The sequence below is a fragment of the Loxodonta africana genome, chromosome 27, assembly GCF_030014295.1.
Source record: "Loxodonta africana isolate mLoxAfr1 chromosome 27, mLoxAfr1.hap2, whole genome shotgun sequence".
Lineage (NCBI taxonomy): Eukaryota > Metazoa > Chordata > Mammalia > Proboscidea > Elephantidae > Loxodonta > Loxodonta africana.
Genome location: NC_087368.1, coordinates 32,600,114 through 32,624,449, shown reverse-complemented (window position 1 = coordinate 32,624,449; position 24,336 = coordinate 32,600,114). Strand labels below are relative to the sequence as shown.

Genomic DNA, 24,336 nt, shown 5'->3' with positions numbered 1-24,336 from the left:
CTTAACTCAGTTGAAAAGTCAAACTTTGATACTGTACTGTTAGCCGCATTTCTTTATATTTTCCTTAGTACTACCTAATAATTGCTTTGGGATACAAAATCTTAACTCTAAAATCTTTGTCATCAGAAAAAAAAAAAAAAGACTGCCTTGGAAATCCAAGATAAATGTATTTAAGTACCTAATGAAACAGCAAAACCTCCAAGGCCATGTCTACAAGTGGAGCACACAGCGTATTTCCTCCATTTCACATCAGTCGCATCCATTTAAACTACTTCTACTCCTTCTGTCTTTACAGTACACATTCTTGTACTAAATTAAAAAAAAAATAATAACAATTTTCTGCTCCATTGTTTCCAACTAAGAAAAAACAAATGAACAAACCCTTTCAAATACAGCGAAACTGTGACTGCCTCGTTCTTCTGGGTCTAGTTTCCCACCTTTGACAGTGCGCAGCCTCGCCACTTTTCTATTACTCTGTATTAATGGAAAACATTTGCATTTTCCTTCTCTGACAGATTTCCTTCCACCTTACGCAGGTTCCGGTTTTCACAGGTTTTACTGTATTATATTAAAGTTAACGGCTCTGTATCTTATTTACCAGACAGCATGGTGTAGGCGTACATTTTAGAATGAAGGGCTTTAGACAAAAACCTAAAACCAGACCTGTTGTTGTCGAGTCGGTTCCGACTCATAGCGAACCTACAGGACAGAGTAGAACTGCCCCACAGGGTTTCCAAGGAGCAGCTGGTGGCTTCGAATTAATATAATACTTAGTTATTTCTCATTTTTAACCCGGGAGATCTTTAATTACCACAAAGACACTGATAACAAAGTGTTCCACTTTTAAAGGTACACAAATATCTAAACATTAGGGAAATGACATATTCAGGAAAGAGTGATGCTGAAGGAAAGACAAAGTTTACGTTTGTGATCCAGATACTTTATTCTGCCTTTTCTTTGAATTCAGCCAGCTGTGCAATATACTGTTCAATGTACCTATCTTCTCCCCTTACTATATGAGTGATCTTGGGTAACGTGGAAACCCTGGTGGCACAGTGGTTAAGAGCTATGGCTGCTAACCAAAAGGTCAGTGGTTTAAATCCACCAGGCACTCTGTGGAAACCCTATGGGGCAGTTCTACTCTGTCCTGCAGGGTTGCTATGAGTCAGAATCTACTAGACGGCAGTGGATTTTGGGTAAGGTACTCAACTTTCTGAGCCTCAGCTTCTTCAATAAGGTGTTTTTGAAAGGATTAAATGAATACATGCAAAGTGTTTAGAACAGTGCCTGGGCCACAGTAAATACTATTATATTAACAGAAATATGGTATTTAATAACGTTATGAATTGAACTGTGTCGCTCCAAAATATGTGTTGAAAGCCCAATCCCTGTATCTATAAATATAACCCTGTTTGGAAATAAAGGGTTTCCCTTTGTTATGTTAATGAGTCTATACAAGTGTAGGGTGGATCCTAAACCTAACCACTTCTGAGTTGTAAAAAGACCAGGATAGACACAGACACACACACAGGGGGAAGAGAGATACCATGTGAGGACCTGTCTACCAGCAAAGGAACGCCAAGGGTTGCCAGCACCACTAGAAGCTGAAACAGACAAAGATCTCCCCTTAGAGCGATGCCCTGAATTGGGACTTCCAGGCTCCTGATCTGTGAGAAAATTAGTATCTGTTCTTTAAAGCCACTCGCTCGTGGTACTTCTGTTATGGCGGCACTAGGTAACTAAGAGATAGTAACCTTAAACTTTCCTCATTTGGCCAGGTTTACCACTCTTAAATGTAGGTATTTACGTATTTCCCAGATAAATGCTCCAGAATCCTGGAATTATCAAGTGTTTTAGAGATTATTTACTCCCTTATTTTATAGATAACGAAGCAAGGCACTGAGAGCTGTGGCTCCAGTGGAGGAGGGCTGGGACGACACCTCAGATCTGCTCCACTCCTGGGCCTCTGCTGCTGCCATTTTACCATTTTTGCTGACCCTGACCCAGATTTCCCAGTGGATCTTTTGGGTTAATAAACACTTGTCAAGAGTCACCCGAGGACAAAGCACTATCAACGGTGCAGGGGTGAGGATTTAAAAAGCTGAGTGATGAGACGCAGATTAAAAACATGAACGAAAGGGGAAAATGTACTGATACAAAACAAAAAGTAAAACACACGCTGAATTTCCGTCTGAAAGTAGGTAGATACCTTCCAATTTTTTACTTCCCGTTCCATGTTGGCACTTTATTCTTATATCAAATGAAGCAAAATAACAAGGCAGGGAAAAGGAATACTTCTCTTTTTTAAAAGCTCTCCTGTCTAACTGTGTTAACTTACCTCCACATCTGTTTGAAAGTTAAAAAGGTCTATCCTTTGCCAGTTGCTTCCATCCAAGGCTAAGATGTTCCAGGCCTGAGAGGTGGGAGATAAAGAGGTACAGTGACTGAAACTCTTAAATCATAATTTTGAGTCGATCTCTGTGTTTCAGAACTTTTATTCTTGATATAAGAATAAAAATGCAGAATCATGATAACTTTGCGCTATATCAAATATAACATAATACAATTTTAACGTTTAACTGTTTACTTGAACCAAAACTTATCCTCATTCTAATAAAATATTCGTTTTAGTGATTAAAATACAGCTAATACTCTACCTTGGAAATCTGTGCACATCGGCACAAAGTTACTATATCCAAGAAGGAAAATATTCTAAAAAGGGAAAAAACACAAAAATGAAATGGTGTTAACATTGTAGGACGTTCCTAACTTGAAAGATGAAATCTGGTGTACCATATGGATATGCTGTCAATTTTTTTCACAATTCCTAAATTTGCAGTACCCAAGCACACTATAATGTACATCATCATTGTGAAATATTAAATGTTCACACGTTCAGCAGCTGTTTTAGACACACTGCACAAATCCTCTCAAAACAGAACTCATTCAGCTTTTATTTTCCATATTCTAAGGAACTGACATGGGACAGTAGATCATAAATAATTCTATTCAAAGACCAACTCTGTAATCTCCCCAGCACGGGGTCGGGCGATAGCTAAATCCTTCGACCTCTCCGACTCCTAACACGCACCACAAACCCTTCTTTTGGTGGTAGATATACCAACAGGCTCAGATGTCTGAGCCACAAGTAACACGGCCACGGAAAACTTGCTGGTCAATCCTGTTCGGACTGATGTGTTTGTTTGCTTGACAGAAGGATGTAGCTCACTGGTTGACAAGGTCTATCAGTGAACAGTTTTTTCTGAGCAAAATCTATAAAGCCACGGGAAACGGGAGAGTCGGGGGAAAGAAAAGCAGAGAGAAGCGAACAAAAACATAGTTGACATCGGTTATTCCCACGGAGGCTGTGGCAGCAGCCAGCACAGCAGGCATCTGAGTGGGGTCCAAATACCCCGGCAGTGGAGGAGAGGGGCTGCAGCTGATGGCATGATGCGCAAAGAGCTGTGCACGCCTCCTCACTGTGGAGCAGCAGCTGAAAACAAAGGGCAGCTTTTCTTGGAGAAGAAGTGTGGATGGGGTTGAGGTCAGGGACAGTAATGGCATCTCAATTCTGGTAATCGTGGAAGGCAGATATGAGAGTCTACGCTTGTGTCTGTGTGGAAGGGTAGGAGTGCGACGACAGACAGCTACCAGTAAAGGTCCTTAGAAATTTTCTAAGGTAACATTCAGTGGTGAGTTAAAGGTCCCTAGGCTTGGGGAAGGTTAGTAGAATCATAAAACAGCAGAGGACTATAAAAGCTACAATCACACACCCACAAGCACCACCACAGAGCTAGTGATAACACAGACTCCATTCTACAACGCAGGCTCTGATAATTTTCTAGTGAAAAGTAAAGGACAGAGGCATACTAAGGGCTGCACTGACCTTAAAGGACTTAGCGGACCTCGTACTTAGGAAAATGAAGGTGGCTGAATTATGTGTACTTAAATCTAAGTATTAAATGTATTACAAGGTGTCTATACACCTATACTGCCTCTATGAGAATATGTCTTCCCCCACCACAGGCCCTCCTGCTCCAAATCGCCATCTGCTGGGTTGTATGACTGTTCCTCAACCAGCCACGATGAATGTCAGCTCTCTAAAAAAGAAACTGGCCTGATACAGTAGAATCCCGTTACACGCTATGGCTGGGTACTGACATACAAGCTGAAGGGGAAAAAGGAATAAGTTAAATTCTCTTTGAATATCTTTTGGGATTGTACCAAACTACAGAACATATTCTATCACCTCTCAGTAATAACACTGAAAATAATAGTTGACACTGATAAGATACTATGTGTCAGCCACTATTTATATCTTAATGAGTGAGTTATTTCTCACAACAATCCTATGAGATGTGTGCTGTTATTATCTCTATTTGAAACATAAGGACACTGAACACAGAGAGGTTAAGTAACCCACACAGGTCCCACGTACACGAAGGGTGGAGCTGGGACTTGAACCCAGGTAATGTGGCTCCAGAGCCAAAGCCCATCACCACTACACGTACTATCTTGGAAAGCTGAGCGGTGCTTCTCCCTGAGGATTCGACTACGAGCTCTTTCTCTGACTGTTAACACCAAATATAGTGATTTGCATTTATAGATGGAAAACACTTATCTTTAGAGGCTATAATTACATTTAGTGAATCAAGATGCTAATACATAGAGACACATGCAGGAACCAACAGGTGGAACATAGGATCACATTTTTCATCTCATCCTTACTACCCAATTTTACGGTTACTGAATGAAAAAGCCAATTGCTCGAAGTGTTAACGTTCTTTTCTCTCTCCTTCCTGCCCCCTCCCTTTAACTGAGTACATGTAGTTGAATTCGCACAAGTTAAATAGGAATGATGGGACTCCAAACTGCAGCCTAAGCCAAATTCCCAAATTATGTTTCAATGAATAAAATTAAGGCCCTGAATGACAAGGCCTGGAATACAGGCAACAGAAACAAAGGTAGCTGGAGGAGTTACAGGAGCGGGAAGCTGAGTTCTGGCTCCTCTAAAACATCTTGTCCTGGAAATTGCTTCCTATCTCAGATGTGATACCCCCATCCTTCATGAAGTAAGCCCTGCAGTGGCACCCTAGTTATAAACATATATAGGGTGCATGAGGGTGGGTGTACTTCTGGACTTTGCATTCTGTTTCATTGGTCTGTTTGTCCTTGTGCCAGTAAGACCCTGTTTTAATTACGAACCTTTATCATCCCCACTTCTAATTCTTCAGCGTGGTTCATCAAGATTGTCTTGGTTATTCTTGATTCTTTGAATTGTTACTTGAGTTTTAGAATCGGCATACCAATTTCCACAAGAAAACATTTCAGAATTTTTACTGAAATTGTATTGGATTTATAGATTATTTGGGGATAACTGAAATCTTTACAATGTTATATCTTCCAACCCAGAAACATGTTACTGTTACAAAAAATTAATTTTTTCTCTCATAGATCATGCTCTTGGTATTGTATCTAAAAACATACTACCAACCAAAGGTCACTGAGATTTTCTCCTATGTTATCTTCTAGGAGTTTTATAGTTTTGTGTTTCATATTTAGCTCTGTGATATGTCATGACTTAATTTTTGTGACAGGTGTAAAGTCTGTCCAGGTTTTTTTTTTGGGGGGGGGCATATGGATTGTTCCAGTACCATTTGTAGAAAAGACTATCCTTTCTCCATTGAATTGCCTTTGCTCTTTTGTCAAAGATCAATTCACTAGATTTGCATGGTCTATTTCTGGACTCTCTATTCCAGTCCACTGATTTGTCTTCTTTCACGAATACCACACAGTCTTGATATTTGTTGCTTTACAGTAAGTCTTGAAGCTGGGTAGTGTCAGTCCTCCAACTCTCTTTTGTGGTGCAATGAATTGCTTAAATGGCCCTTCTAGCCATAGTCTGTGACTCACACACAATGACTGAGTGGGGACCAAGCTAACAAGGCATATGGAACCCTAACAAGCAGACTGGTCAGTTTTGCCATCCCTCTAGGCTTAAAATCAGCCACCCCAGAGGCGGGAAGAGAGATCTCAATACCACCAAGGAAGAAGCACCAGAGCACAGCATGTCCTTTGAACCCGGATTCCCGCACAGAAAAGCTCCTGGGACCAGGCGACCGAGAGAGCTGTAACACCAAAGACAGCAAGAGGCGGGGGCAGAGAAACAGCAGCAGGAGACGGCATGGTAGGCTTCCCAGTCCACAGAGCAAGAAAGCTGAGCGCCTTTTCGCAGGAGGCTTGCTGGAGGAGTAGGGTGCCTCTGGGCACTTGGTGGAGCTAGGTCTGCCCGTGCATGGAGTGAGAGCTGAGTGCTTTCGGGCCAAGGCTTACGGGCAGAATAGGGTGCCTCTGGGCACTTGGTGGAGCTAGGTCTGCCCGTGCATGGAGCGAGAGCTGAGTGCTTTCGGGCCAAGGCTTACGGGCAGAATAGGGTGCCTCTGGGCACTTGGTGGAGCTAGGTCTGCCCGTGCATGGAGCGAGAGCTGAGTGCTTTCGGGCCAAGGCTTACTGGCAGAGTGGGGCGCCTCTGGGCACTTGGTGGAGCTAGGTCTGCCCATGCATGGAGCGAGAGCTGAGTGCCTTCAGGCCAAGGCTTACTGGCAGAATGGGGTGCCTCTGGGCACTTGGTGGAGCTAGGTCTGCCCGTGCATGGAGCGAGAGCTGAGTGCTTTCGGGCCAAGGCTTACTGGCAGAATAGGGTGCCTCTGGGCACTTGGTGGAGCTAGGTCTGCCCGTGCATGGAGCGAGAGCTGAGTGCTTTCGGGCCAAGGCTTACTGGCAGAGTGGGGCGCCTCTGGGCACTTGGTGGAGCTAGGTCTGCCCATGCATGGAGCGAGAGCTGAGTGCTTTCGGGCCAAGGCTTATTGGCAGAATGGGGCGCCTCTGGGCACTTGGTGGAGCTAGGTCTGCCCGTGCATGGAGTGAGAGCTGAGTGCTTTCGGGCCAAGGCTTATTGGCAGAGTGGGGCGCCTCTGGGCACTTGGTGGAGCTAGGTCTGCCCATGCATGGAGCGAGAGCTGAGTGCTTTCGGGCCAAGGCTTACTGGCAGAATAGGGTGCCTCTGGGCACTTGGTGGAGCTAGGTCTGCCCGTGCATGGAGCGAGAGCTGAGTGCTTTCGGGCCAAGGCTTATTGGCAGAGTGGGGCGCCTCTGGGCACTTGGTGGAGCTAGGTCTGCCCGTGCATGGAGCGAGAGCTGAGTACTTTCGGGCCAAGGCTTATTGGCAGAGTGGGGCGCCTCTGGGCACTTGGTGGAGCTAGGTCTACTCATGCATGGAGCGAGAGCTGAGTGCTTTCGGGCCAAGGCTTACTGGCAGAATGGGGCGCCTCTGGGCACTTGGTGGAGCTAGGTCTGCCCGTGCATGGAGCGAGAGCTGAGTGCTTTCGGGCCAAGGCTTATTGGCAGAATGGGGCGCCTCTGGGCACTTGGTGGAGCTAGGTCTGCCCGTGCATGGAGCGAGAGCTGAGTGCTTTCGGGCCAAGGCTTATTGGCAGAGTGGGGTGCCTCTGGGCACTTGGTGGAGCTAGGTCTACTCATACATGGAGCGAGAGCTGAGTGCTTTCGGGCCAAGGCTTACTGGCAGAATGCGGTGCCTCTGGGCACTTGGTGGAGCTAGGTCTGCCCATGCATGGAGCAAGAGCTGAGTGCTTTCGGGCCAAGGCTTATTGGCAGAATGGGGCGCCTCTGGGCACTTGGTGGAGCTAGGTCTGCCCATGCATGGAGTGAGAGCTGAGTGCTTTCGGGCCAAGGCTTACTGGCAGAATGGGGCGCCTCTGGGCACTTGGTGGAGCTAGGTCTGCCCGTGCATGCAGCGAGAGCTGAGTGCTTTCGGGCCAAGGCTTATTGGCAGAATGGGGCGCCTCTGGGCACTTGGTGGAGCTAGGTCTGCCCGTGCATGGAGCGAGAGCTGAGTGCTTTCGGGCCAAGGCTTACTGGCAGAATGGGGCGCCTCTGGGCACTTGGTGGAGCTAGGTCTGCCCGTGCATGGAGCGAGAGCTGAGTGCTTTCGGGCCAAAGCTTATTGGCAGAGTGGGGTGCCTCTGGGCACTTGGTGGAGCTAGGTCTACTCATGCATGGAGCGAGAGCTGAGTGCTTTCGGGCCAAGGCTTACTGGCAGAATGGGGCGCCTCTGGGCACTTGGTGGAGCTAGGTCTGCCCGTGCATGGAGCGAGAGCTGAGTGCTTTCGGGCCAAGGCTTATTGGCAGAATGGGGCGCCTCTGGGCACTTGGTGGAGCTAGGTCTGCCCGTGCATGGAGCGAGAGCTGAGTGCTTTCGGGCCAAGGCTTATTGGCAGAGTGGGGTGCCTCTGGGCACTTGGTGGAGCTAGGTCTACTCATGCATGGAGCGAGAGCTGAGTGCTTTCGGGCCAAGGCTTACTGGCAGAATGCGGTGCCTCTGGGCACTTGGTGGAGCTAGGTCTGCCCATGCATGGAGCAAGAGCTGAGTGCTTTCGGGCCAAGGCTTATTGGCAGAATGGGGCGCCTCTGGGCACTTGGTGGAGCTAGGTCTGCCCATGCATGGAGTGAGAGCTGAGTGCCTTCAGGCCAAGGCTTACTGGCAGAATGGGGCGCCTCTGGGCACTTGGTGGAGCTAGGTCTGCCCATGCATGGAGTGAGAGCTGAGTGCCTTCAGGCCAAGGCTTACTGGCAGAATGGGGCGCCTCTGGGCACTTGGTGGAGCTAGGTCTGCCCGTGCATGGAGCGAGAGCTGAGTGCTTTCGGGCCAAGGCTTACTGGCAGAGTGGGGCGCCTCTGGGCACTTGGTGGAGCTAGGTCTGCCCGTGCATGGAGCGAGAGCTGAGTGCTTTCGGGCCAAGGCTTACTGGCAGAATGGGGCGCCTCTGGGCACTTGGTGGAGCTAGGTCTGCCCGTGCATGGAGCGAGAGCTGAGTGCTTTCGGGCCAAGGCTTACTGGCAGAGTGGGGTGCCTCTGGGCACTTGGTGGAGCTAGGTCTGCCCATGCATGGAGTGAGAGCTGAGTGCCTTCAGGCCAAGGCTTACTGGCAGAGTGGGGCGCCTCTGGGCACTTGGTGGAGCTAGGTCTGCCCATGCATGGAGCGAGAGCTGAGTGCTTTCGGGCCAAGGCTTACTGGCAGAATGGGGCGCCTCTGGGCACTTGGTGGAGCTAGGTCTGCCCGTGCATGGAGCGAGAGCTGAGTGCTTTCGGGCCAAGGCTTACTGGCAGAGTGGGGCGCCTCTGGGCACTTGGTGGAGCTAGGTCTGCCCGTGCATGGAGCGAGAGCTGAGTGCCTTCAGGCCAAGGCTTACTGGCAGAGTGGGGTGCCTCTGGGCACTTGGTGGAGCTAGGTCTGCCCGTGCATGGAGCGAGAGCTGAGTGCCTTCAGGCCAAGGCTTACTGGCAGAGTGGGGTGCCTCTGGGCACTTGGTGGAGCTAGGTCTGCCCGTGCATGGAGCGAGAGCTGAGTGCCTTCAGGCCAAGGCTTACTGGCAGAGTGGGGCGCCTCTGGGCACTTGGTGGAGCTAGGTCTGCCCATGCATGGAGCGAGAGCTGAGTGCCTTCAGGCCAAGGCTTACTGGCAGAGTGGGGTGCCTCTGGGCACTTGGTGGAGCTAGGTCTGCCCGTGCATGGAGCGAGAGCTGAGTGCCTTCAGGCCAAGGCTTACTGGCAGAGTGGGGCGCCTCTGGGCACTTGGTGGAGCTAGGTCTGCCCGTGCATGGAGCGAGAGCTGAGTGCCTTCAGGCCAAGGCTTACTGGCAGAGTGGGGTGCCTCTGGGCACTTGGTGGAGCTAGGTCTACTCATGCATGGAGTGAGAGCTGAGTGCCTTCAGGCCAAGGCTTACTGGCAGAGTGGGGCGCCTCTGGGCACTTGGTGGAGCTAGGTCTGCCCATGCATGGAGCGAGAGCTGAGTGCCTTCAGGCCAAGGCTTACTGGCAGAGTGGGGTGCCTCTGGGCACTTGCTGGCAGAGCTAAAAGAGCTTTGTAACACTTGCCCGAGCAGGGCAGAGGCCGGGGGCCAGAGAGGCGTGCCTGCGAGTAAGGCTGAAAAGCGGCTGTTCCGGCGGCAGAACTGCATCCTGAGCGTTCCTGAATCTGAGCTGTGGCCTGTTACTTCCCTAGGAAGCCCTGTAACTGTGAGTATGGCCTGCGAGGTGTGTGGCCACTGCAGTGACTTACCAAACTCAGCAGAGAGGTAGAGAGTGCCGTGGGAGGGGCAGCTGGTGTCAGAATTGGTAAAGATGGTGGACAGAGGTGGCTTGTCTAACCTCCACCTCGAAGGAACCAGCCTTGGGCTGTCTGTCTTGATCCTCCTTCCCCCTAGTGAAGTTAGAGGAGTTCAGACAACCCTGCCATGACATTTTTACAGTTCTTCTTCAGTACTGCGTTGGTTCTTTTGAGCCTTTTGCCTTTCCATATGAACTTTAGAAACAGTTTACTGACAGTTACAAAATAACTTTTTTTGGTTGAGGTTATGATCAATCTGTAGGTCAAATTGGGAAGGACTGACATCATGACAATATTGAGTCTTCCTATTCATGAATATGAAATGTTTCTCCATTTATTTAAATCTCCTTTGATTTTTTTCACCGGAGGTTGTAGTTTCCTGCATATAGATCCCGCATATATTTTGTTAGTTTTATAAGTAAGTATTTCATTTTGGGGGGTGCTAATGTAACTGATCAATGTTCAAGCATTTCAGGAGGTAGCATATCATCAAAAACTAATGGTACTGAAGGAAGAAGTCCAAGCTGCACTGACGGCACTGACGAAAAACAACAACAAAAAAAGAAGGCTCCAGGAATTGATGGAATACCAAGTGAGATGTTACAACAAATGGATGCAGTGCTGGGGGTGCTTGCTCATTAAGCAAAGAAATCTAGAAGATAGCTCCCTGGCCAACTGACTGGAAGACAGCCATATCTGTGCCCATTCCAAAGAGAGGTGATCCAAAAGAATATGGAAATTATTGAACAGTATCATTAATATCACGCACAAGTAAAACTTTGTTGAGGATAATTCAAAAATGTTTGCAGCAGTACATCTACAGGGAACTGCCAGAAGTCCAGGCTGGATTCAGACAAGGACATGAGATTGAAGGATATTATTGCTAATGTTAGATGAATCTTGGGTGAAAGCAGAGAATAATAGAAAGATGTTTACCCGTGTTTTTTTTGACTATGCAAAGTTATACAATTGTGTGAATCATAACAAATTATGGATAACATTGTGAAAAATGGGAATTCCAAAGCGCTTAACTGTAGTCATGAGGAGCCTGTACACAGATCAAGGAAGTCATTTGAACAGAACAAGAGGATACTGCGTGGTTCAAAATCAAGAAAGGTGTGTGTCAGGGTTGTATCCTTTCACCATACATATTCAATCTGTACGCTGAGCAAATAATCTGAGAAGCTGGACTATGTAAAGAAAAACAGGGCACCAGAATTGGAGGAAGACTCATTAACAACTTGTGCTATGCAGATAACACAACCTTGCTTGCTGTAAGCAAAGAGGACTTGAAGCACTTACTGATGAAGATCAAAGACTACAGCTTCCAGTATGGATAACACCTCAATATAAAGGAAACAAAAATCCTCACAACTGGACCAATAAGCAACATCATGATAAATGGAGAAAAGACTGAAATTGTCAAGGACTTCGTTTTACTCAGATCACAATCAACACCCATGGAAGCAGCAGTCAAGAAATCAAATGATGCACTGCATTGGGGAAATTTGCTGCAAAAGACCTCTATAAAGTGTTGAAAAGCCAAGGTGTCATCTTGAAGACTAAGGTGCGCCTGACCCAAGCCATGGTGTTTTCAATTGCCTTATATGCATGCGAAAGCTAGACAACGAGTGAGGAAGACCAAAGAAGAATTGATGTCTTTAAATTATGGTGTTAGTTAATTATACCAAATATACCACGGACTGCCAGAAGAATGAACAAATTCTGTTCTGAAAGAAGTACAGCCAGAATGTTCCTTAGAAGCAAGGACAGTGAGTCTTTGCCTCATGTACTTTGGACATGTTACCAGTCCCTGGAGAAGGACATCATATTTGGTAAAGTAGAAGGTGAGTGAGAAAGAGGGAGACTCTTGTCTTGGTTATCTAGAGCTGCTACAACAAAATCACCACAAGTGGATGACGTTATCAAACAGAAGTTTATTCTCTCGCAGCCTAGGAAGCTGGAAGTCCAACATCAGGGTGTCAGCTCCTGGGAAAGGCTTTCTCTCTCTGTTGGCTCTGGAGGAAGGTCCTCGTCATCAATCTTCTGGTCCAGGAGCTTCTCAGTGCAGGAACCTCAGTTCCAAAGGACATGCTCTGCTCCCAGCATTGCCTTTTTGGTGGTTTGCGGTCCCCATGTCTCTGCTAGCCTCTCTTTTATATCTCAAAAGAGGTTTATTGAAGATATAACCTAATCTCATGGATTGAGTTCTGCCTCACTAACATAACCGCCTCGTTAAAATCACAGAGGCAGGATTTACAACACATAGGAAAATCACATCAGATGACAAAATGCTGGACGATCACACAATACTGGGAATCATGGCCTAGCCAAGTTGACAAACATTTTGGGGGGACATAATTCAATCCATAACAACCCTCAATGAGATAGATTGACACGGTGCCTGCAACAATGGGCTCAAACATAGCAAGGATTGTGAGGACGGCACAGGACCAGGTACCATAAGCCCTATATATTTTATTGTAAATGATATCTCTTCTAAAATTGTATTCTCTGTTGCTGGTATATAGAAATGCAATCAGTCTTTGTATACTGATCTTATATCCAGCCATGTTGCTATATCTTATTATTTCTAATGGTTTTGCTTATAATTACTAATGGATTGACAAGCATATCATCTGTAATGACCACTTTGATTATTCCTTTTCAGTTCTTGTACCTTTTATTTCTTTTTGTCATCTTTCTGAGCTACTATGAACCTTCAGTACAGTAGTGAATAGAATAACTAATCGCGGGCACCCTCGTCTTCTTCCTAATCTTATAAGGAATTATTCTAACATTTCATATGAATAATTTTGGTAGAACCAGATACAGACTCCACTGGCTCCTCCCTTGTCAGAAGTTCCTACAGCCTCTTTGTGAGAAAATAGACCTCTGCCAGTATCTCCTCTATATCACAACATACCCCTGTTAAATATTAAAATTGAGGCAATAAATTTGGCTAACCTAACGGGTACCTTGAACATTCTCCAGGGCTGTTTTTCAAAGCAGCACCAAATTTATGCTGTCTTAGATAACATAAGGCCTCTCACAAGAGATAAAATACCCATAAACTTTGGAAGACACTAATAGAGACTCAGAAGGCCTTTATATCAGCTTGTCAATTACAGTGTCTCTAATTCAGTAAACCAAAGTCAAATCAACCAGAAAGAATTTACAATGTACTGAATGAACTCACTTTCCTCACTTCCATAATCCCTCCCCCCAAATTAGATACTTCTCACTTGACCAATTGCTAAAATTTCCTTGTTCACTTAACTAATCACTGAGAATTTCTTTGTTACTCACTGCCTATAAAACCTCTTCTCTGTTTTAAAACAGGGAACTTGGCACCAATATGGGCTGGGTTTCTCTGTTAGTCGATTTTAGGAACTTGCTGAAGTTTGTGCTGAACCATTATTTATTGTCCCCAGTTTGTAAAATATGGAAAAGACACACCAGGGATAACCCAAATTATGTTTTGCCTTGATAGATCCTGGGACTATGACATTTTAAAGCATCTAAAGGAAAACCTAGAAAATTCCCTTCTTGGTGAGGTGGATTCATGCTATGTAAATAATGAGCTTGCATTAAAAACTGCTAGCTAGTCACCAAATTCCTGGGTACACACCTATACTACCTTTACTAGCTCCCCTGAAGTCACATGTAGCCAATTAACTGAGAGCTAGCCATGGAACATGAAGGTGAGCTGGGTAGAAGGGAAGCCACGGCTGAAGGCAGTGGAGTTTCCTTTAGCCTCAATAACTACAGATAGGAAGGCTACCCTGCTGAGCTCTTCACACACTCAAGTCTGTAAATTCAGCCGTAAGTAAACGTTCTATTGTCCTTAAGACATGAGATGTATACCAGACAGCTATGCCACAATTTGCCTACACTAACTATACTAATTCAGAAATGGATATCCTCAGGCAGGGTGCTATCCGCTGCTGCCCAGACACTTCTGACTCATAGCGACCCTGTAAGACAGAGTAGAACTGCCCCATAGGGTTTCCAAGGAGCAGCTGGTCGATTCAAACTGCCAACCTTTTGGTTAGCAGCCAAGCTCTTAACCACTGCGCCATCTGGGCTCCTAAAGCAGGGTGCTTTGCTACTAGAACAAAAATCTAAAATACATGGTGTGTGCCTAGTAGTTGACAGCACAGGAAACGTATCACAAGCTGGAAAGATGAAGACATGCTTTATGTGGTACTATTGCCACGATAACGCGGAAGGCAGGCTAAGTAAGCATGTAGATCTACAGAAGGGGTTAGAAAGTGCAAAATGTTGGCGAATGGTGGCTTCTCCTTACCTTACTTACCAAGGCATTACAAGAAAGAGAAGTACTCAGGAAAGAATTGACTGGTTTATAAACAGAAATAAAAACGAGAGAGAGAATACAGAAATTAAGGGCCTCAGAAGGCTGGAAAAAGCCAACTGTTCCTAAACTTCACATATTAGAAAATGTGACTGAAAAGCACTTTGGGCTACAAGGGCTCATGAAGGCTTCTCTATTAAACAGAATAACCAAGCCCTAGGGCAAAGATCAGTTTAAGTTGCTCCCTTTCTTTTCAAGTCCATTGTTTCGGAAGTCTCAAGAGAGACATCACTGAGAACAAAAGGAATGTGAGCAAAGAAATAAAAAAAATAAAGGAGGCCTCAGGCTTTAGTCTAGGAAAGAATTTCGGCTGTGGTTACTAGTGTATGAAATTAACTAGAATCAAACAGATTAGAAGGCTACTAAATTCTGTCAAAGGATCCATAGGCCTGAAACATGCTGTGGCTGTAAATTAATCTTCAGGTCTCCAAAACCGAACAAATAGGAAATAGCTAGGGAAGAACTACAGCTCCTAAGAAAGGTATAGTCCCTAATTCCATTTCAAATACAGCTACAGAGGTCAACGGACAATAAAGTACCTTCCAAAGGCTGGACTGAAGAGTCACCAAACAATGAATAAGGGAGTCCCCTCCCAGAAAGTAGAACAGGAACCTCGCTACTGCTAGGACTAGGGAGACTTCATAATGCCTGCCTAACAGAACCTCACCACTGCTATGGACCAGTAACGGTGTGTTTTCAATTTTTCCTCTTTCCAAATGGGAGCATTTATTGCATTATCCTGTCCCTGCTCTTGAATGTGCAGTGAAGACAGGAATGGGGAGAGAGGTAACAAAACCATGAAGAACCATATCCAGATATGATAAGAGAGGACTGTGTACCGCCCAGAGATTCTGGGCTTGGAGCTAGATGTAGTGAATAGATAGGATCTGGATTATCTCTCAGCGGAGGGGGCGGTGAGTGTCTTCTGTGTGTGCGAAGAAGGGTCACTGTTATGAGTTGAATTACCTCCCCCCAAAATATGTGTTGTAAATCCTAGGCTCTATCCCTGCGGTTATAATCCATTTGTGAATAAGTTGTCTTTGTTTTGTTAATAAGGCAGTACTGATATAGGGTGGATCTTGAATCAACCTATTTTGAGATATAAAAGTGATTAAATAGGTAAGCGGAGGAGAGATGGGATAAGACAGAGGCCAAGATACATGGAGGTCTCCAAGGAACCAGAAAACAGGCAGAAGAGAAAGGACCTTCCTCCAGAGCTGACAGAGAAAGCCTTCCCCTAGAGCTGGCACTCTGAATTCGGACTTCTAGTCTCTTAAACTGTGAGAAAATAAATACTTTTGTTTGTTAAAGTCATCCCCTTGTGGTATTTCTGTTATAACAGTACTAGATAACTAAGACAGTCACCAACATAGTAATTTGATTACCAGAAAGGCCAACTATGCCAGGGAAGGCTAGCTGCTCACCAAGTTTCATGTTTTCCTCTCCTTCTTAAACATAGATGTGGACTATGTGCCCAGGAAGAAGATGCGAACACAGATTCTGGAGAGCAACTAGCCTCCTCTGTCTCTTGTAGTTAGGTGAGGACATGCGGTTGAACTACTACTGTCAAGTGAACGTGAGGGTCTAATACGTGCCACTTCTAAGCCTGGCCCATAAGGACCATCTTTTCATGTTCCTCCATATACTTATCTCCTTCTCATTGCTCTAACTGCATATAAATTGACATCATTAAATCTTACGGTAGCTTACACCACATATTATGGGTCATCATGAACTTTTGCCCTCCCCCAATCTTTTTTTTTCACAATAGAAAGGTTCTTTAAAAAGGAATGAAATGATTGAAAATACACACTAGGCAAATACTAACCAAAAGAAAGCAGGTATAGCTATATTACTATCAGACAAAATTGATTTCAAGATAAGTAACACTGTCATAAACAGAAATGAAAGCTATATAATAAAATGTTCACTTAACCATGACATAAAAATATAAAATGCATATGTACCTAATAAAGTTGTCTCAAAATATATAAAACAAAAATTGAGCTACAAAAATCATTATACAAATCAGTATTATAGTAGGAAATTTTAACATACTTCTTTTGGTTATTGATAAGGCAAGACACCAAAAATTGGGAAAGGTTTTGATCATTAAAAAAACAATAAACAAGCTTAAACTAATCATCATATATAAAATTCTGCATCTGAAAATTAAAGTACATATTCTTCTCATACATACTTAAATGTCAAAAATGTCAAAGACTATCATAGAGACCATGTTCTCTGACCATAATGCAATTTACCTAGAAGTTAACAAAAAGATAAAATTTAAAATCACTATGTATTTGGAAATTTAAAAGCACTTTTAAATACTGTATGGGGGGATTCTGGGAAAACAGTAGTAAAACACTTTTATTTAAATAATATACAGGGGAATTCTGGGAAAATAGTACTGATGGAGTCAGGTTTTGAATTGTCACAAACCCCCAAATAAAAACATCAACTAGACAGATAGCAAGACTAAAAAAAAAAAAAAGACAGAACACTAAGAAAGTGAAAAGACAAGCCACAAACTGGCAGAAAATATTTGCGAAATACATACAATAAAGGGCTAGTATCCCTAATGCGTAAAGAACTCTCAAAACTCCATGTTATGGGCTGAATTGTGCCTCACCAAAAATATGTACTGAAGCCCTAGCCCCTATACTTTCGAATGTGATCCTGTCTGAAAATAGGTGTTCTTTTTTACATTAATCAGGATATACCCTAGAGGGTGGGTCCTAAGCCTAATCACTTCTGAGTTATGAAAGAAGCAGAATAGAAACACACAGGAAGAAGATACCATATGAAGACTGTGATGGTTAAGATTGTGTGTCAACATGGCTGGGCCATGATTCTCAATATTTGACAGTCCTATAATATTGTGATCACTTCCCTGTTGAAATGTGATATGTGATCACCTCCATGATGGAATCTGCTGGTGATACTGGCGGGGGTGGGGCCTGTGGCGGCTCACTGCTCCCTCAGCCTTCATCTCTCGGTCCTCCTCCATCTACTTCCTTCCTACTCGCCTTGCCAGGGCTTTTGCTTGTTTTGGATCCTGCAGCTGGCTCTCATTCATCTGGTCTCTGGTTCTTGGGACTTGGGCTAGCAGCTTACCAGTGATCTTGCCTGCCGATCTTGAGATTCATGGATCTTCACAGCCTGCAACAGCACTGTTCTCTGGCCTGCCAATCTTAGGTTTGGCAGCCCTTGAGGCTACGTGAATCAGGGTAATCCTCTTTCCTGACTCATGGACTTGGGACATACAGCCTCTAAAAAACACATGAGCCATTTCCTTGATATAAATCTCTCTTGATATATACATATATATACACACACACACACTTTACTGGTTTTGCTTTTCTAGAGAACCCAGCCTAAGACAAAGACAGACACACACGCAGATACATCTAGAAGCCCAGCAACTCCAAGGACTGCCAGCTCCAAAAGCTGAAATTGACAAAGAAGGACCTCTAGCCTTCTAGCTGGATTCAGACTTCAAGCCTCCAGAACCATGAGAAATAAATTTCTGTTCTTTAAAGTCACTCACTTGTGGTATTTTCTGTTATAGCAGCACTAGGTAACTAATACAGTCAGTAACAGAAAAACAAACAACTCAAAAGAAAATGGGCAAAATATTTGCACATAAGCACATGAAGAGATGCTCGGTATCTATTCATTGGGGAAATGCAAAAGAAAACCACAATGACATACGACTAAAATAGCCAAACAAAACAAAAACACCCGGTAATACTAAATGTGGAATGACTGGAATTCTTGTACATTGCTGGTAGGAATGCAAAATGGTACAGACACTTGGTTAACAGTTTCATAAAAAGTTAAGTACACACCTACCATTTGACTCAGCAATTCAACTCCCAGGTATCTGCCCAAAATAAACAAAACCATGGATGCTTACAAAGTCTTATGTATGAATGCTGATATCTGTAGCAGCTGTATTTATAATGACCGTGAACTGGAAACAACTCAAAAGTCCATCAACTGTCCAGCAACTCACATGTCCATAAACAAACTGTGGAATGTCCCTACAGCTGAATGCTAAGCAATACGTGAACAAACTATCAATACCTGCAATACATGAATGAATATAAAAGCCTTATTCTGAGCAAAAGAGAGCCAGATACTACAGCTGTATACTATGTAAATCCTTTTATATGACATTTTGGAAAACACAAAACTATGGGTACAAAAATCAGATCTGTGGTTGCCAGGTGCTAGAGGTGGTGGTGGTGGGGAGAACTGATGCACAGGGCACAAGGGGAAGATTCTGAGGTGATGAAAATTCCATGTACTGACTGTGGTGATGGTTATAGAACTGAAAATGTCTGCCAAACTTAGAAAACAATATCCCTTAAAAAGTGAATCTTATTATACATGAATTATACCTCAATAAATTTGACTTTTGAAAAAGCCTAAATGACAAGATACTCCTCAGAATACAAGTGAGTAGAGACCAACCATCAATGACCATTTGTATCAGTATCAGTGTGGAAGCGAGCAAAGGAAAGCAAAATCAAACCAAAACCAAACCCAGTGCCGTTGAGTCGATCCTGACTCATAGCGACCCTATAGGACAGAGTAGAACTGCCCCATAGAGTTTCCGAGGAGCTCCTGGCGGATTTGAACTGCCGACCCTTTGGCTGGCAGCCGTAACACTTAACCACTACACCACCATGGTTTCCAAAGGAAAGCAAAGGGGCCTTTAAATGCTGGGAGAGCAGGAGAATCTCAAACATTCCTGAGAGAGCACAGGCAGCCAATATGAGAACAGCAGTTGATACTGGGGAAAGGAGGGGAATTATGCCGAATCAAATAGCATGTGAGGGCAAGGGGTCCACAGCAATTTCTGAGAGGGGCTAGAGCATTTGGGGCCATATGAACTCTTAAATGCAACCTCTAAAGCTCCCTTTAAAGACAGTACCCTACATTAAGGAATAAAAAAGAATAGAATAAAAAATTGAGCAAGACAGAGACAACAGAACAAAGTAATGACAATATCTAAGTAAAAGTTAGAGAGGGAAGAAAGACAGGAAATCAAGAGAGCAAGCTGCTGTTTCCATGAACATTTAAAAGAAAAAAAAAAAAAGCTTTCCTCAACCACACCTCCTAACATTTCAGTAAAATTAATTTCACAAATCCCATGCAAAATTTTGATAAAGAAGAAAAAGGAGGAGAGGCAGTGCCAAGATGGTGGCTTAGTCACATGCACCATAACGTCCTCCTACACCAAAGACCAAAAAATAAACAGGCAAAACAGAAGCAGATAATAATAGGTCAATCTGTAAACGATGACCACTTCAAAACATCAAGGGGGAGTAAACGGTACAGGTTCAGAAATTCTATATGGAGAGGATGTCAAGGCCATTATCAAGAAATAAATCCCTGCTTCAAACTTAGGAAGATAAAGGTAAATTTCAGGGTAACCACAAAGTCAACAAACTTACTCATCAAACTGTAAAAGAAAATCATAAAGATTCAGTACACACAAAACCAAAAACAACAAAAGAAATGAAAAAACAAGCCACAATTAAAAAAAAAAAAGCATGGAAAATTAGGTGGAATGAAGAAACCGCCAACACTACAAAAAAAAAAAAAGCGTAAGACAATGACAGCAATAAACTCATACCTGTGAATAATCATAAAAAATACAAATGTCGTAAATGCACCAGTAAAGAGACAGAGAGTGGCAGGATGGATTTAAAAAATACAACCCATCAATATGCTGTCTGCAAGAGACACACCTTAGACACAAAGATACAAATAAATAAAACTTAAAGGATGGAAAAGATATATCAAGCAAACAATAACCAAAAAAAGAACAGGAGTGGGAATATTAATCTCTGATAAAATAGATCTTAAAGCAAAATCCACTAAAAAAGACAAGGAAGGTCGTTATATAATGATTAAAGGGCTATCCACCAAGAGGACTCAAGCATAATAAATATATATGCACCCAAAGACAGAGTTCCAAAATACATAAAACAAACTCTAACAGCACTGAAAAGAGAAAGAGACGCTTTCACAATAATACTAGGAGAATTTAACACACCACTTTTGGTGAAGGACAGAACAACAAGAAGGAAACTCAACAAAGACAGAAAACCTAAATATCACAGTCAACCAACTTGACCTCATAGACATATACACAGCACTCCAGCCAACAGCAGAAAAGTATACATTTTTCTCCAATGCTCATGGATCATTCTGCAGAAAAGACCACATTTTAGGTCACAAAGTCAGCTCCAACAAATTAGAAAACATCAAAATAACACAAAGCATCTTCTCTGATCACAATACTATAAAAGTAGAAATTAGTAACAGGAAGAGCAAGGAAAAAAAAAAATCCAATAAATGGAAACTAAATAACTCACTCCTTAAAAACTACTGGGTAACAGAAGAAATCAAAGATGAAACTCAAAAAATTCCTAGAATCAAATATGAACAAAAACATAACATGTAAAAGCAGTGCTCAGAGGTGAATTTACAGCAATAAACACATACATCAAAAAAGGACAAAAATCAAAACATTAACCCTACAACTCCAACAATTAGAAAGACAGTTGCAAAAGATGCCTACAGTCACCAGAAGAAAGAAGATAACTAACTCAAAATGGATCAAAGATTTAAATATAAAAAATAAAACTATAAAGACCATGGAGGAAAAACTAGGAACAATGCTGGGGCCCTAAAATATGGTATAAATAGAATTCCAAACATAACTAAAAATGCACATACAGAAGAAGATGAACTAGACAAATAAGACCTCCTAAAAATTAAACATGCTCAACAAAAGCCTCCAAAAGAGTAAAAAGAGAATGTACAGATTGGGAAAAAAATTTTGACTACGACAATATCCAATAAGGGTCTAATCTCTAAAATTTATAGAGAACTTCGACACCTCTACAACAACAAAAAGCAAATAATCCAATTAAAAAATGGGCAGATATGAATGGACACTTCACCAAAGAAGACATTCAGGCAGCTAACAAACCTATGAAGAAATGCTCATGATCATCAGCAATTAAAAAAATTAGACAGATGTAAATCAAAACTCCAGTGGGATACCATCTCACTCTATTATTGGTACTAGTCAAAATAACAGAAAATAACAAATGTTGGTGAGGTTGTGGGCAGATTGGAACTCTTATACACCGCTGGTGGGAATGTACAATGGAACAACCACTATGAAAAATGATATGGAGCTTCCTCAAAAAGCTACAAATATAAATACCATATGATCCAGCAATCCCACTCCTAGGTATATACCCTAAAGAAATAAGAGCCATGACACGAACAGACATACGCACACCCATGTTTATTGCAGCATTATTCACAATAGCAAAATGGTGGAAGCAACCTAAGTGCCCATCAACAGATGGAGGGATTAACCAACCATGGTACATACACACACAACGGCATACAACGCAATGATAAAGAATAATGACGAATCCAAAAAACACTGCACAACATGGATGAATGTGGAGGGCATTATGCTAAGTGAAATAAGTCAACTGCAAAAGGACAAATATTGTATGAGACCCCTATTACAAGGCAACAACAAAAGGTTTATATATGCAGGAAAAACAAAAACTCTTTGTGGTTACCAGGGATGGGACGGAGACGGAGGGGAAATTACCCAAGAGATAGTTGTGTTAATAGTTGTGAAGGGAAAGGCAATACACAATATGGGAGAAGTCAGTACAATATGACCAAGGCAAGAGAGGACACTGACAGGAATGGAGGAACAAAGGACAACTACGGTAACCATTATAGCACAGACAATCCTGTAACAATAATGTTAACAAACAATAATGTACATGGATACATAGACAGATGTGCCAAGAGGTGAGGGAGGAGGTAAGGGAGTATACCTACCAGCAGATACAGGTTTGGTGGTGGAAATTTCTAAATACATGACAGTGGGTGCTCCTCATATGTTAATACAGACAATAGAACACACAAGTGGCACAGCCAGGGTAACCTCTTAGACATAACTAAGTACCTCATGGGATGAAGTTACCAGGCTCTCAGGCAACGGACATAGACGCAGGGGACATCTACATCAATTGACATAACATAGTTCTTAAAGACAATGTTCTACATCCTACTTTGGTGAGTAGCACCTGGAGTCTTAAAAGCTTGTGAGCGGCCATTTAAGATACAACTATCCGTCTCTTCTAGTCCAGAGCAAAGGAGAGTGAAAAGAACTAAAGACTCAAGGGAGCAATGAGTCCAAAGGCCTAATGGACCACATAAACCACAGCCTACACAACCCCAACACCAGAACTAGATGGTGTCTGGTTACCATTACCAACTGCTCAGACAAACAACAGGGGATTCCGGACACAGCAGGAGAAAACTGTAGAATAAAAGATCAAATTCACAAAAAAGACCAGACTTACTGGTCTGACAGAGACTGGAGGAACCCTCGAGACTCTGGCCACGGAACACCCTTCTAACTCAGAACTGAAGCCACTCCCGAAGTTCACCTTTTAGCCAAAGATTAGGTAGGCCTATAAAACAAACAATAACACACATGAGGAACATGCTTCTTAGATCAATCAAGTATATGAGGCCAAATGGGCAACCCCTGCCCCAAAACAAAGAGAATGTGGGAAGGGACAGGAAAACTGGACAAATGGAACCAGGAAGCCTGGGGTAGAAAGAGAAAGGGGGAGAGTCCTGACACAATGTGGGGATTGCAACCAATGTCCCAAAACAATTTGCATACACATTTTTGAATGAGAAAAACTAATATGCTTTGTAACTTTCACCTAAAATACAATAAAAAGGAACAGAATAATATCCCTATCAACAATTCTAACACATCAGAAAGATATGCCCACAAAACAGAGTAAAACTGTAAACTAATATTTTAAAACAATTTAAGAAAATGATACATAAATCAGAATTAGAAAAACTCGGAATAACGTGAAAGAACTCAGGAAAGAACAGAATTATAAGAAAAATATTTTTCACTGAATATACACAAAGACAAAAAACACAGACCAACACAAAAGTGGATAAACCAAACAGATAATTAACATTTTAAGACAGCCATTCTCAAAATGTGTTCCGAAGACCCACGGGGGACCCCCAAGGCCCTTTCAGTGCATCCTAAAAGTATCATGAAATTATTTTCATAACGTTGTTGTTATTAGGTGCCGTTGAGTCAGTTCTGACTCACAGCGACCCTATCTACAATTGAACAAAACACTGCCTGATCCTGCGCCACCCTCATAATCGTTGTTAAGCTTGAGCCCATTGTTGGAGCCACTGTGTCAAGTCATCTCTTTGAGGGGCTTCCTCTTCTTCACTGACCCTCTACTTTACCAAGCATGATGTCCTTCTCCAGGGATTGGTCCCTCCTGATAACATGTCCAAAGTGTGTGAGACGAAGTCTCACCATCCTTCCTTCTAATGAGCATTCTTAATAATTTTCATTATACTAAGATGTTATTTACCTTCATGACTGTATTCAAATTTGCACTGACAATGCAAAAGCAATGATGAGTAAAACTGCTTGGTGTCTTAGCACAATTCAAGGCAGTGGCACTAAACTATACTTAGAGTCATGACAATCTTCACTGCCACGCTCTAAGTTTTTTTAAAAAAAAGCCAATTTCAGTTAAGAATGTCCTTGATCAACCAGTTTTTTTCCAGCTGCCATCAAGTTGATTTTCCTTTCCAACTCATGGCGACCCCATGTGTGTCACAGTAGAACTGTGTTACATAGGGTTTTCAGTGGCT

At 43.2% G+C, this 24,336-nt stretch overlaps 1 protein-coding gene across 6 annotated transcripts in view; it reads right to left on the bottom strand.

Annotated features, from left to right (window-relative positions):
- The window catches only part of FBXL2 (F-box and leucine rich repeat protein 2), a 111,252-nt gene that overhangs the window by 37,357 nt on the left and 49,559 nt on the right, over window positions 1-24,336 (bottom strand). For 5 of the 6 annotated variants that reach the window (XM_023554869.2, XM_023554868.2, XM_064277434.1 and 2 more), the window contains 2 exons: window positions 2,658-2,712; window positions 2,339-2,413 (listed from right to left, as the gene is read on the bottom strand). In XM_023554869.2, coding sequence (XP_023410637.1) covers window positions 2,339-2,413; window positions 2,658-2,712 — 130 coding nt within the window. The remainder of the gene's footprint in view (window positions 1-2,338; window positions 2,414-2,657; window positions 2,713-24,336) is intronic. The other variant, XM_023554872.2, reaches the window with a different exon arrangement.